Source organism: Erpetoichthys calabaricus, chromosome 9, assembly GCF_900747795.2.
Source record: "Erpetoichthys calabaricus chromosome 9, fErpCal1.3, whole genome shotgun sequence".
Taxonomy (NCBI): domain Eukaryota; kingdom Metazoa; phylum Chordata; class Cladistia; order Polypteriformes; family Polypteridae; genus Erpetoichthys; species Erpetoichthys calabaricus.
Window position 1 is genome coordinate 176,714,883 of NC_041402.2, and position 15,387 is coordinate 176,730,269.

Consider the following 15,387-nt stretch of genomic DNA (forward strand, 5'->3'; position numbering starts at 1 on the left):
CTTGTCTCACGTGTTCATGTGTGTCTCTCTGATTTTCACATGTCTTTCTGTGATTGTCTCATTTTTTCGCATCTTTGTTTTTCCTTCCTCACAGTTCTCTCTGCTTCCAGGTCTCTTCCTTATCTTTATGCCATCTGCATTTGTTCTTCGTTTGACCTCTAAAGTGAGTGAAGAAAGACTAAATAAATGTACAAATGTCTCACTGGTAAGACTTGCACCATATCTGGATCCAGCATCACCAGTTTAATGGGATGATCAATAAAATCTTTTACCTCTATAGATAAAAAGAGCCATAAGAGGCTGCTGTGTGAGTGTGTCGGCTTCTACCATTCAGAAGGAGCTCATCAGATTTTTACAGCTGAATCTAAGAAAAGAGAGAGCTAGGATCCGGCTGCAGGCTTATCATTTTTCTGTTTTTCAAATTCAATTCAGAATTAATAAAAGCAGTGGAGCTTGCCAAGCTGAGTGTGGATAGGTGCTGATATCAAGTAGCCGCCCCTGCTTGGTGAAAGCTAGACATTAAAGTGTGAGCTGACTTCGGAGGCTGAAAGACAGAAGGCTAACTCGTCCCTCTACGTTTCTAACTGGTAATATGCTGCAACTGAATTTCTCTTCACCTCAAGATACGGCTTAACTTTTGTAGTCATCTGTAGCGGAATCCATTCATTAACAAGTAGTGTGATACACATTAACCCTTTAAGGGTCATCAAAAGCTGACCTGATGATTTTTTGAGAAATTAAGCGAATAAGATCGATGCACTTTGTTAGGCAGAATGGCCTGTTTTTCATCACAGTTGTTCTAATTTTCTAATACAAGGTGACATATTGTCACCTGATGGAGCTGGTAAGATAGAGACCAGAAAGCAGCTGTTTTGTCTTGGTAGAGTAATATATATTGCTCTACTTTCCCAAATTGTATTAATAATATGTAGCCTTAGAATGCCTAATCTCACAAACTTACCACTGTTTATAAGGTACTATTGTATATAACTTATCCCCACCTTCCCTTCTATATCTATAACCTCAGGCAATTAGATGTAGTAAAAAGACAAGCAGAAGTTAAGTTACACATAAGATAATGTATTATTGATAATATTCATAAATAATAACAAAATGCATAGTATATTTGAATATTGGCAACCGTACAACCTGATTAAATGATGATATGTAGTTCAGGCGGCACATAGTCTTGTAGTTACTTAAATGTCTCTAGTTAAGGCATCATTGGTGCTCAGCTTTCAGCCACATGTCTGTTCAAAATGGCTGCTAAACTGTGCTCTTCATTGTGTTGTCTTCATCATCTCAGGTTAGCAAGAGAGAGATACTTCTTCATCATATGTTGGTTAGTAAGGGAGAGAGTGTGAGGTTAAACAAGTAAATATATAGATTTTCAGTCCAACCCCTACAGCCAATAGGGCGTCGTAGTACTTAAAAGCTTCTGATCCAAGCCAATTCCAAACAGCCATACTTCAGACCAAAGGGGGAATAGAACATCTTAACACCTGCCCCCAAATCATATGTTAAAGTACACCTTAGCCTATTTGCGGGGGTAGAAATGACTTTAGCAAAGAAACACTCTGCAAACTCGTTTAAAACACCTAATCCCCCAAACCCTGTCGTAAAATTTAAACAGACCCATTCCTAAGGGGTGGAGGGGTGGAGGGTTTGGGGTAAACGGTCCGTGTACTTTTTGGTATTTGAAATTTCATTTTAGAACCAAAAATGTAAAAACGAAAATGAAAGGAATTTTCAGATTTTGATTTTTGATCAAACAATGAAATGAGGGAAAATAAGGTCTTTTTTAATTCTGTGGTAACAAATAGCAGTGATAAACTTAAAATTACATATACTTTTCTCGATTTATTTGTGATTCAAATAATGAAAGTGCTATAGCTCAAAAACAACAAAATAGACGCAATTTCGTTGTCTGAAACCGGAGGTACTTCTTCTTCTGCGCGATTTTTGATGACACGTATGAACAGTCCTCCTCCTCACAACACATCGACCGACGGCCTTGAAGGACCACTGCATGGCATCAGCAGAGGATGGACCATTACGTTGTTTTTCTGAACAGTAAAAGAGTGACACTCCGGGACGAGGACATAACTGCAGAAAAACAGAGTCGCATCTTTCAGACAAAAATACAAGCTTTGCAAACTTTGCTTCATTGATGTGGCAGTTCTTTTATGAATGTTATTATTGTTAATTACTGTGAAACAGCTAACATTTGGTGATTTCATTTTCTAACACTAAGTCTGGCAATTTTTATAGTGCTAGCATTTTGAATGGTTGCTCTTTGACTTTTACCAGCTACTATACAGTAAACGCTTCGAGTATTAACAGTGCGCACAAATGTAACACATGTTAGGAGAGCAACGTGATTTACAGAAAGTTTTCTTAACATGTGTTACACTTGTCAATGAGCAACCATTCACACATTTACACACATTCAGAATGCTAGCACTATAAAAATTGCCAGACTTAGTGTTAGTAAATGAAATCACCAAATGTTAGCTGTCTCACAGTAAGTAATAACAATAACGTTCATAAAAGAACTGCCACATCAATGAAGCAAAGTTTGCAAAGCTTGTATTTTTACCTGAAAGATGCGACTCAGTTTTTCTGCAGTCATGTCCTCATCCCGGAGTGTCACTCTTTTACTGTTCTGAAAAACAACGTGATGGTCCATCCTCTGCTGACGCCATGCAGTGTAACTCAAGGCCGTAGGCTGATGTGTTGTGAGGAGTACTGTTCGCACGTGTCGTCAAAAATCGCACAGAAGAAGAAGTACCTCCGGTTTCAGACAATGAAAATGCGTTAATTTTGGGGTTTTTTTGAGCTATAACACTTTGATTATTTGAATCACAAATAAATCGAGAAAAGTATGTGTAATTTTAAGTTTATGACTGCTATTTGTTACCACAAAATTAAAAAATACCTTTTATTCCCTCATTTTATTCTTTGATCAAAAATCAAAATCTGAACATTCCTTTCATTTTCGTTTTTTCAGTTTCTGCTTCTAAAATGAAATTTCAAATACCAAAAAGTACACGGACCGTAAACACTAAATTACATTGCTTTGCCTAAATTACAAATAAAGTCATACAAAATATTCATCAAGTTATATGTAAAATCTCACATCACAACAGCAGCTAATGAGAGTCATGAACTATAGTAGATACCACTGCACCTTAAAGGTTTCTTGGGAGAACTGGAGTTGCTTCATTCCGTACACACTGATGACAAACCAGACGGGCCATCCCCAACCTTCAAGTCTGTTTTCACATTGTTACTTACAGCAAGCCACTGTACTGAAGTATGGTCACCAGCAGCAGAGATTCTTAGACTCTCTGTCTTCTCTGTGAAGTTATTCAGAAAGACAGGAATCATAAAGCTGATAGGCAGAAACCGAGGTTTCTCATAAACCCTCACACTCCCCATTCCCCATACTCACTTTCCTGAGGTCGATATGTGAGGTCATTGTCAGCAGGAATGGTCACGGCTGCCTGCCTGCTACCCAACATTCATTTACTGCAGGACAGAGAACGGAGGCATTGAGGGGTTTTGTCCTCCCCGAACAGGCCCACAGACAGAAAGTTGCCACACGAGCAACAAGCTGAAACAGAAGTAGTCCTTACCTGCACCCAGCATCCCACAACCCCCACTGCACACACACACTGTCAATTACATGGTTTGGTCATTAAGAGCAGAGAAAATGGGGATCACTCCCACTCATACACAGGCATGAACTTTAGGACATACTGTATATGCAGAAAATTGTGTGTTCAGCAAACTCTATTTGTACACCCATTCATACGCAGGTGAAGGTGTGGTTTGTGCCTTTGCTGTGTCAGTAATAATAGCATTATCGCCTCCAGATACATAGTGGTACAGACAGTAACAATTTGAGGTGCATTCATAAACAGAGGTGTCCTTTCTGCCAAAAGACAACAGAGACCTCTGCACTCACTCAGAGTCATTTAAACAAAAGTCAATACAATATGGCTACAGTAGAGCCTAACCAGTTCACCCACTCACAATTGCGTACTTACAGGAATTCATTTAAGTAGATGGACTGAGTGTTTCTGCACGTATACTGTACAAGTGTACTCTACAATACTGTCACATGCAATGACTTAAATGAGATTCATATGGTGTGATCACAGAAAGGAGACGAAATCATGATCACCTCTCCATCCACACATACCAACCGAGAGAGATGCAGCAGGATGGATGGGCAGACAATGACATGTACTCTTGTCCCCACTAAGTCTGTTGGAAATGTTATGCCCCCTTTGTTGCCTCCCTATACAATTATCCTCCCTGAGCCTCCTGATGTGCAGTTTAGACATTAAAATATGGAAAGAGAAATGGCGTGACCTCCATTAGTGTGATTGGATTGTGTTTTCCTAAGGCTAGTACTCCGTTTCTCTTCCACTGCTCTTTTTATGTAATTAATGTGCAAAGTCGAGGTGAGGAGCCTTCCTCTCTGCAATGCAATTGCCAGAGTGACTTCCTGCTGGAGCTGAATTTCAAGTGCTTGGTAGCTGGAGCGTGTCTCAGAGCTTTAATTCCCAAATGCATGCTCACCATCACTTTGAGTATCTATGAAACACAGCTAAAATCAAAGGTATACCAGGTAAGACGTCCACTGTCAGGAGTTTACAGATGCAGTGCCACCTACTGTATGTACAGTGCCAGGTAATAATCATCTGATAATTATGTGAAATATAGCACCCTTTTTTGCCTGTATAAGACAGTATAGACTGAGGCAAAAGAATTTCAGAATGATGAGGGGTTAGAGAGGATGACAAAAAAACAGAAGTAATGTGATTAAATGGACTGGAGTGATCTGAGGAGACGTTACAAATTTGAAGAAGGGGAGGCAGCGTATCGGTTAGGGCTGACCACTGTGGTCATGTCTCAGAAAAAGGAAGACAGATCAGAAATCAAAAGGTGAAGAGTGAGGGGATGCTGCCTTGTTTCAAACTGCACAAGAGCAAAATGAGAAGAGTCACATTTTTGATGTAATTAGTATAGGGTCAATATATCAGGGCCATTGCTGTGCCTGCTTTCTCACTTAGTTATTTTGCTTATAGTTCCACACTTGTATATCTTGTATTTTGTAAAGCTGCCTTCATCTCTGTCTTTAATCTAATTTCATATGTTGTTATTAAGACCCCCGCCTCTTGCTCTGTTGGATTAAGTGAGAACCCAAGTGAATCAACAACAAGCATGCTGTGTTAGGCTTTTGTTTTCTCATAATTAGGCTACTACATTTTGATATTCTTAAAATGAAAGAGACTGCTGTTTTCAGGTCTAATGAGCTGAGAGCCGGGATAAACGCAGATTTGCCTGCAGCAAACTGATCCTAGACTGGAAATCTCAGGGCGACCCCGATTAGTTGCTCACTAGGGCAAGATTAGTGCTGTGCATAACACTATTTGCCAGCCCATGTCCCCTCCAGTAGAAGAACTCTGCTAATGAGTGATTGGAGATGCAGGAGGTCAGAGTAATTGCCTTAGATGCACACTTTCTGACCTAAAGCTCAGCTGGACTCTCGCCTGGCCAAGAAAGTTGGTTTTATATAATGGTGCTCTTTTAGCAACAACAAAGAGGTAGAAGATGATCCTGATCTTTTTGTTGAAAGGACAGACTCTCCTACAGGTATTAGTGGGATATGATGGGGTCAGTAGCTACTAATTCAGTGGAAGAACTGACAGAGTCAGTATGCTTTTTATTTAGGGTGGCCTACATATATGTGACAAAACTCACTTATATCTAATTGAGCGAAGGGGGATTAAACATGTGTAATAATGGGAGGTCCGAGCACTGAAAAGTTGAGTGAGAGATGGCTGTTGTGCAAGAGCTGCATGGCCACTGGCCGAAGGACTTCAGAGAACTTCCTCAGCACAGTGCCACTGTCTCAGGGAGGATGTTCGGTTGGGAGAGGTGTAGACAAGGATGGGGATTTGTCTGCTGCTAAATTATATAGAATCAGTCTACTTCTAATTCAGATCCAGAATGATGGTTGTCCTTAATATGATGAATGAGGTGTAATGAGGTCAGATTATTCTTATTACAGAATGAAAAGCAAGACAGTTTTAACTCAAGGAGACTGAGGTGAACGGATCAATCTAAGTCAGTGCTGATGGAGTCTGTCTACTTCTAATACACAGCCTGTACTTCTCTGAAGAGGTGTTTTGTGTTAGTCGGCTCCTAATTTAGCACTGTGAAGCGGAGTTAAGCATCACATCATTCATAGAAGGAGGTGGTGAAGGAATCTCATCGACTGGTCTGTAGTTCATTGTCAGTCGGTATGTTCACGTTCAAATCTTCAACAGGTTTAACAGTTCTCCCCTTGTGTCACTCCTCTACAGGTCCCATATGTGAAAGTGGCCCCAGAAGACATCCTTAAGGTACAGTTTCAGAGATTCACGACACTAAATATGCGGCCCACCAACACGGACGTCAGCCTGGCCATCGCCGGCCTTCTGCAGTTCTTCAACAGCACTACTTCCTGCCTCATCTGTGCCAAAGCTGAGTGTAAGATGCTTCCATCCATTATGGCTTTTCTTTGTTGGTCGCCAAGTATATTCAGACATCTAGGCCACAATCTTGTGTGGCTTACCAGCTAGCTGAATGCAAAGTTATGCTGGGGGTTTGCACAACAGCAGTGCACCATATGTCAGTGTACCCAAGTGTATCGGGGAAATGGGAAACCCAATTGATCTTTTTGATCCCTTTGAGTTCCATATGAGGGGCAGTCAAAAAGTTCCTGGAATTATGATATAGTGGGAGAGTTAGAGGTCAGATTACACACACTTTTTGACTTTCCTTCGTATACGTTCAAACGGTGCAGGCTGACAAAAGCAGTAAAAGCAAAGTAGAAGTATCACCTACATTTGGGCTAAATTGCTTCTGAGATCTCCTATTCTCCCAATTCAGTTCTTTCAAGGAGACACTCCCATCACTCTCATCGCAAACAGTGAACTCAGCTAGTTGCTACAATTGAGTATTTCCATCCATCCATCCATTATCCAACCCGCTATATCCTAACTACAGGGTCACGAGGGTCTGCTGGAGCCAATCCCAGCTAACACACGGCACAAGGCAGTAAAGAAACCTCGGGCAGGGTGCCATACAATTGAGTATTTGTCCTCTTTAAATGCTCTTTATGTTCCAGACATAGCTGATGTTGGTCCTTGTTGACCTCAGTAATCCACAGAGGAGGAAATGAGTTTTGGCAGAGTCACCTAGACAGAATGTGACGTTTCTGTGTACACAAGGTGACGTCAGTGAACTGCAGACAGCAAAGCATAAGTGACCCAGCCAGGCAGTGGAACAACAGAGTACTCTCAGTAACCTCAGCAATGCAATGAGAAAGTGAGAAAACATAGCTTAAGTCACCTAGCCAGAAACATTTACACTTACTAACTTCAGCAAGCCATTCAGGTAGACTCTCTAAAGAGACCCCTACAGCAACTGGAAGAGTTCAGTAAACCAGTAAGATAAAACCATGTTCCCCTTTAAAAGTTGTTTGACATTTTTCATTGCACATACACTAAATATCTCCTGAACATTCTGGAGAATGTGGGGGGCTTGCAAAATCTCTGAACATGAGAGTAACATTAATTGTGCCACAACATTCGTCTCATTCCTTGTACTTTGAGTCATGGGCAGGTATGCAAGATGTGTGTGTCTCTCTCTTATGATAAATTCTGGTATGTCTTTATTTTTTGGGAAAAATGTGTAGCTGTGTAATTGTCCCAGAATGTGCAGCCTCTGGTTCATTCACCAATTAGGTAAGAAACCATCTCTCTGCCAATGAACGATGCAACATGAGCTCAGTCTGGTTGTCTTCACCTTGTCCTTAACAAACCACTAAGTAGGAATTTCACCAATACAGTGTGCCGCAGTAAGTGTGATGCCAGATGTGAGTACTCAAAAGCAGCTCGCCTGAACCACAGAACAGATGCTCTACACTTGCCTTTCGAGTTCCAGCTCTTCTCTTCAAATAACTGAGAAAATGAGAGAGAGAGCAAGTGCTAGATGTTATTAGCAACAGACCATAACATATCTATGGTTTTGAGACAGAAACTAGAGCAAATGTACTGCTGAAAACAGAACGTGAATGCATTATTGAGGATGACTCAAAACTGCATCATTACAGAAGGGGCTGCAGTACCACAACAATTATCGCAGACAGACTACTCATGCTGTGCAGGAATTTATAAGTCTTCATGGCGTGAATTGTAGTGCCTCGACGGTTTGGGGTCCTTGCTACCATGTAGTGCTTACAGGAATACTCCACCCATAAAAAAATAATTTATGTTACTTGCTCCATGAAATTTGTAGCAATGATTGAAAAAATGTTTCATGTAGAACGGAAATAAAAAAATATATATATAATGGAGCAGAAGTTTATAGTGACCAACGTTGAACAATTGCATATTATATGAAAATGTCCAGGTTTTGGTCTTGTCTGTTACAGAGATGGACATCCGAGGTGGAACTCTGTTAGCAGTGGTGTTATTTTACCTTTTTTTTCCTGTATCCTATATTTACTGAACCTGAGGGACTTTAATCAAAATAAATGTAAGTATGTGCAAGCATGAGTACCAGAAAATGGCTTAGAAAGAATTAGAAAAGAGAGCTAAAGCTTCATCTAAGTCTAAACAAGCCTCACATTCAAGTTCAAGGTACGACCTGCCAGAGACTGATCTGGAACAGACAGGCGAAAGAGTAGATCTGCGGGACTTGATGCTGCATGTCCATGAAAAAGATTCTTATGTCGTAATCCACATGTGAAATTTTCCAGTCACATGCTCACAATGTCTCAAACACATTTTTGACTATGATATTCTTAAATAAATCACCTCCAGAGTCAGGAAACACTCTCATGAATTAAAATTGAATACTTTCAGATGCATCACTACAAACTAAACAGAGTAAGTAACATATCAAAAATATAATTTTTTGGCTTGAATGTTCCTTTAACTATCTACTGAAATGGTTATATGGAAGCATGGCATAATTAAAAATAAATGAAAAAAAATATCTTTCTCAAATTAAGATTAGAAATAAAAAACGGAAACATGAAAATGAAGCTTGTAAATTTGTCCTTCAAATTATTAAACAAGTAGGTAAAATTTTGTCAAAGGCAAAAACAAAAAAAATAACATTACTAACAAGAATACAGAGGTTTTCCAGTTCTGAAGAACAAGTATCTGAAGGGACTGTTCACCGACAGTGATTTCTGAAAATATCTGAGAAGATACCATATCTCTTCACAGAGTTTCCTAACGTAATATTTGAGGGTTATCTTCTTATAGTCACCTCTGTAGAGCACTGAGAGGAATCCATATCTCCCCAACCAAAAGTTCCAGCCAGAAACAGGAGCATCTTCACTCCTTCAGAGCCTTCATAAATCCACTGAGAAGAAAATGTGAGTCTCTGTAGTGGCACTTGGAACACTCCAACCAGAATGTCTTCAGAAAACCAATAGGAGTGATAGTAGCCAAACATCATGTATTTCAATACTCTCCTCTAGGGGCTGATGATAAGTGTGCGTTTAAGACAGTCCATATCCCTTGTAACGGATGAGTGATTAGGTGAAAATTCATTTCAGCTTATATCTCTTTTCACTCTCTTTCCAGCTTCCATTCACTCCCAGGCCAGTCAAGAGATACAATCCTAACAGCATGTCCTGGGTCTGCCCTTGGTTCATCTCCAACAGACTATAGTATAAGCCCCGTGGAAGGTCCCCAAGGGACAACTTAACTACATGCCCAAAGTACTTTAACTGGCTCCTCTCGATCTAGAGAAACAGCGTTTCTATTACAACCTCCTTCCATATTACTTAGCTTCCATCCTTCCATGGAGAGTATACCATTTTGACTGCTGTAGTAGGATTGTAACCTTGGTGTAGATGGAGGGGTTTGTATGGCTCAGTGATTATTTGAGCTTTGCTGCCAAGAGATATGTGCTCCACATAAGCATGGCTTATTGAAAATACAACTAAGGGGATGACCAAGAACAGATAAAATCACTTTCTGAAGCCAGGCCTGGGAGTGGTACACCCTGGCCATTCTCAGTTTCTGAGTGACTCAAATACCTCAGTCAGATACAGCCCAAAGAAGCTACATGGAACCACTATTTGTGTTCACCACTCACAAGGCAAAGGAGGAGAGTTGGGTGCAATGCCAGTCAGGTGACAGGTAGAGTGTGGGAAGTATCTAGTGGTAGCATGGCTAGTTCATTTATGATAACCAATAGGAAGTCTTTTGTTTTTTGGGGAAAATTTCAAAAATAGTTCTGTTCACCAAGACAATAATTGACACCATGTTCTTTCTTTTGAGTGACTTAAAGTGACACATATCCCGGCAACTGAGAGGATAACTCCATCTACGTTTACGTTACATAATTGCCCTGTCCTCTTCTGCCTTGGCCGCTGAGTAGTCTCTTACTGGGTTCTCTGCCCTTTCGATTTTTCTTTGAGCTAATAAATTCCCTCATCTCTATTACATATTTTTCTTTCTTTTTGTCTCTAAACGTTTGACCTTTTGCTTTTATTTCATTACATTTCAAGTTTTGGCACAATGCAATATGATATTACATTTGAAAGGAAATGGTGAGTAGGGAAACATCATTAGGGACCGACGTCTGACATTTGCAGCAATTTGTGTATTTAGTGTGGAGGGTCTTATTAAATCCTTAAGGGTGCATCAGTTTTTACTACTGAAAGCTGCTTTTTCTTGCCTGTCTGTTTAATCCAATGAGTGAATAGTTCTTTTCAGTTGTCTTTGGAATTTTAAATTACACCCAATCTGTATCTCTCCTGAATAATTTGTCCCTTGGGTTGAGTTGTTCTGCAGCCCCTTACCCACCACTCTTGAAGGTTAAAATGAGTGGGAGATTGCTTATGGAAATTTCAGAATTAAAATTGAAAACTAGCATAGAAAATGTTATTTTTCAACTTTAGCAGAAACTATTGATAAACACACAGTGAAAGCGGTGCTGCCTCGCAGTAAGGAGACCTTGGTTTTCTTCCCGGGTCCTCCCTGCGTGGAGTTTGCATGTTCTCCCCGTGTCTGCGAGGGTTTCCTCCCACAGTCCAAAGACATGCAGGTTAGGTGCATTGGCGATTCTAAATTGTCCCTAGTGTGTGCTTGGTGTGTGTGTGTGTGTGCCCTGTGGTTCTGGCGCCCTGCCCAGGGTTTGTTTCCTGCCTTGCGCCCTGTGTTGGCTGGGATTGGCTCCAGCAGACCCCCTTGACTCTGTAGTTAGGATATAGCAGGTTGGATAATGGATGGATGGAGGGATATTGATGAACATTATTGCTGGATGTGGTGAAGTTTCAGCCTCGGTTTTATTGCAGTAGACATAAATACTGTATGTGTTCAGGAATGGCTGCTGTATTCCCAGACATTTTGTAAGCATTCCATTTCAGACCCTTTAATTTACCGTAGTGGAAAAGTGCCATTTCTAATGGAAATTTTGGTAACAAGCTTCTAAGAATCAATTCTTTCTAATTTTTTTATATTTAAATACTCTGGCACCAGTTGATTTGAATGAATCACATGATCTTCAGTGTTTTATTTAAATTTTATGATATTTCGATTTCGATCTGTTTTTTTGGTGTAAGCTGCAATATGCTCTCTGTGTGTTAGCCCTGCATTGGTAATTACTTATTGACAAGCAATAGCTGCTCACCCTTTTTTTGCCCATCTCTATCTTCTGTGTATATTTCTTCTTTGAAATAATTATGTTTTTAATATAATTGTTTAATGTTTTTTGCTTTAGACATTTCTGTGTGTAGAGACTTCTTCCACAATTTAAATCTGCTTTGCTGTTTGAGAATAGGACCAAGATGATTCTAAAATGCATCGGACTGGACAATTTATCCTCCTTCAGCAGTGATATTTTGACCTTCTCTTTCTATAGACATACATTTCCTGACCATTGTATTCCAGAGTTAGAACAGGTCCAGAAGACCTTGTGGGATCTGGCACCCAAGTGCAGGCGTTTCTTACACATTTGTTTTCTCAACCAGTTTATTACAGCCGCAGATCTGTCAGATTGATTTGGTGCTGATGCCACTAGAAATCTTTATATTTATACCTTAATGATGGTAATGGGTATAATGGGACTCTACACCCTGGGGCGTGGGATATGTTATTTGTAACAAACCCTTTTTTTGTTTCATGTGTTATGATCATTGCTTTGTTTCATAGCTTTGCCACTAGCATTATTTAAGTGTACACTGGGACTGGAATTCATAATTTATGCAACTATTGGTTTACATCAGTTTGACTACTAGCTAGATGGTGTTCGTCTGATTCCCATTATCCTGTATTTATTATTTATTTATTAGGGCATTATTATTACTGTAATTTTCTTTTATTTATTTCATGTTTTCTATATCGTGTCATGGAGTAGCCTTTGACTGGTCGTGTCTCCATAGTTTAACATTTCAGTTAACTCATACCAACAGGTATCAGTTCTATACATTTACAAGTTGTACTTTAATGTGGTTTACAACATAGAGTACTAGTTATATTTTTATATACAGTATAGGTTGATTTATGCTCTTGCGGACCTCCATGTTCATTCACAAAGAGCCAATTTAGAAATGCTAGTTTACCTAACATGCACTTACAGTATTTCTCATCTTAACATCAGGGTAGAGCATTGGAAGAAAACACACAGAGAAGTGGAAAAAATGTACTAAGTCAATACACACAGTGGCTTAACTTGGAATAGAAACCTTGACTCTGGTGGTATGAGATATCAATTCTAATCACTGAAGCAACATTCTCTCTACTTTAACAATGAAAGAGAAAGAACGAAAGAAAGATTATTGAATGTTCTGTCAGTGGTGTAGCTAGAGGCGGGCGGAGGGGGCGGTCCGCCCCGGGCAGCACATTTTGTAATGCAGCAGGGTTCAGAAAACGTGTAAGCAGCAGGGTTCGGAAAAATATCACTCATGAATGAATTCTCTGATTTTCATCCACAAATGCTTCTAAAATCATTTTCAGACGGTCCTTCTGTGATGGCATCAGACACGGCAGTTGAAATTTATGAGGCAATAACAAAAATAAACAGGAACATTAGATAGATAGATAGATAGATAGATAGATAGATAGATAGATAGATAGATAGATAGATAGATAGATAGATAGATAGATAGATACTTTATTAATCCCAAGGGGAAATTCACAAATTCATTACACCGATAATAATTTCTAGTAAGATAAACAACTAATTCACAATGTATAATTTCGTTTCGTTAACAATCCGAATGCGTTCTTGCTCATCCCCACCTATGGCTTGTACACTACACCGGTTCTGGTTTTCGCAGCGTAATTACACTGCCTGGCCAAAAAAAAAGTCGCCACCTGGATTTAACTAAGCAAATAGGTACGAGCCTCCTATTGGGTAATTACTGCATGGGCGATTATCTTTCAGCTGGTAACAAGTTATTTAACCCCAACTGGTGCAATGAGTTGCTTCTCATTTCTTAAACAGCCATGTCGAAAGACACATCTCGTGGTCGTGGAAAAGATGTTAGTCTGTTTGAGAAGGGTCAAATCATTGGCATGCATCAAGCAGAGAAAACATCTAAGGAGATTGCAGAAACTACTAAAATTGGGTTAAGAACTGTCCAACGCATTATTAAAAACTGGAAGGATAGTGGGGACCCATCGTCTTCGAAGAAGAAATGTGGCCGGAAAAAAATCCTGAATGATCGTGATCGGCGATCACTTAAACGTTTGGTGAAATCAAATCGAAGAAAAACAACAGTAGAACTCAGGTCTATGTTTAATAGTGAAAGTAAGAGCATTTCCACACGCACAATGCGAAGGGAACTCAAGGGATTGGGACTGAACAGCTGTGTAGCCGTAAGAAAACCACTAATCAGTGAGGCAAACTGGAAAAAAAGGCTTCAATTTGCTAGGGAGCATAAAGATTGGACTCTGGAGCAATGGAAGAAGGTCATGTGGTCTGATGAGTCCAGATTTACCCTGTTCCAGAGTGATGGGCGCATCAGGGTAAGAAGAGAGGCGGTCAGACTCTACCATCATCAATGCAAGATCTTGGTGAAAAATTAATGCAACACTGGATGGAACTAAATCTTGTGACATTGCAGAAGCTAATCGAAACAATGCCACAGAGAATGCATGCCGCAATCAAAGCTAAAGGCGGTCCAACGAAATATTAGAGTGTGTGACCTTTTTTTTGGTGGCAACTTTTTTTTTGGCCCGGCAGTGTATATTAAACTAATAATCAGAACATGGCTTATCTGTGCGTCTGTACTATATTCTTGTCTAGTTGATGCTTATAAATAATTATATGTGAAAAAATATTGCTGTTTCATCCATCCATCCATTTTCCAACCCGCTGAATCCGAACACAGGGTCACGGGGGTCTGCTGGAGCCAATCACAGCCAACACAGGGCACAAGGCAGGAAACAATCCTAGGCAGGGTGCCAGCCCACCGCAGGACACACACAAACACACACCAAGCACACACTAGGGCCAATTTAGGATCGCCAATCCACCTAACCTGCATGTCTTTGGACTGTGGGAGGAAACCAGAGCGCCTGGAGGAAACCCACGCAGACACGGGGAGAACATGCAAACTCCACGCAGGGAGGACCCGGGAATCGAACCCAGGTCCCCAGATCTCCCAACTGCGAGGCAGCAGCGCTACCCACTGAGCCACCGTGCCGCCCTTGCTGTTTCTCTATATATAAATAAATCTATGCAAAATGTATCTTAATTTTTCTCTATACGTCTTTTTAATTTTCTATTTAAATAGGTTAACATATTTAGATATGTTGGAGGGCAGCAAATTGATGCCCCGCCCCGCCCCGAGTGTCGCGAACTCGAGCTACGCCACTGTGTTCTGTATCACTTCTCCGTGCCTTTCATCCTGAAGTATCACAAGCAGGAGCAGATCTGCAGACTTGCCTCCTGGAACCAGACACTGAAACCTGTCTCTTCCTAAGTGACACCTGGCAGCTGTCCACTGCCCTTGTTCTACTCATTAGTCTTCATTATGTTTGGCACACTATTTGAAGGCTGCCCATTTCCAAGTTTAACTCAGCTAGGCTTATTATTTTGGGGGCCATCTTCAGCTTCATCTGATAGGAAAGTGCAAGATGAAAAGGGTATAGTCTGACAATGTCATTCTCAAGCCTGAGGCAACATCCACATGTGTTTAAAACCTTTCAACCATACTACTCCAGCTTTTTTATCCTCTGAAACCTGAGAATTTTGAAAACGCTCACCAAGGCTGTATACATCTGAAAACATCAGCTCGGGTCTGCGTTGCAGGGCGGATGGGTGAAAATGTACTCCTTTGAAAACGCAGACTCCTAC

The 15,387-nt window shown here is 40.4% G+C and overlaps 2 protein-coding genes across 5 annotated transcripts in view; one reads left to right on the forward strand and one right to left on the reverse strand.

Moving 5' to 3' along the window:
* grik4 (glutamate receptor, ionotropic, kainate 4) overlaps positions 1 to 15,387 on the forward strand; it is a 539,446-nt gene that overhangs the window by 447,907 nt on the left and 76,152 nt on the right. For all 4 annotated transcript variants that reach the window (XM_051931923.1, XM_051931925.1, XM_051931924.1 and 1 more), the window contains one exon: positions 6,381 to 6,546. In XM_051931923.1, coding sequence (XP_051787883.1) covers positions 6,381 to 6,546 — 166 coding nt within the window. The remainder of the gene's footprint in view (positions 1 to 6,380; positions 6,547 to 15,387) is intronic.
* LOC114656856 (40S ribosomal protein S25) overlaps positions 1 to 15,387 on the reverse strand; it is a 1,002,297-nt gene that overhangs the window by 168,133 nt on the left and 818,777 nt on the right. The gene's annotated exons all lie outside the window — the stretch shown is intronic.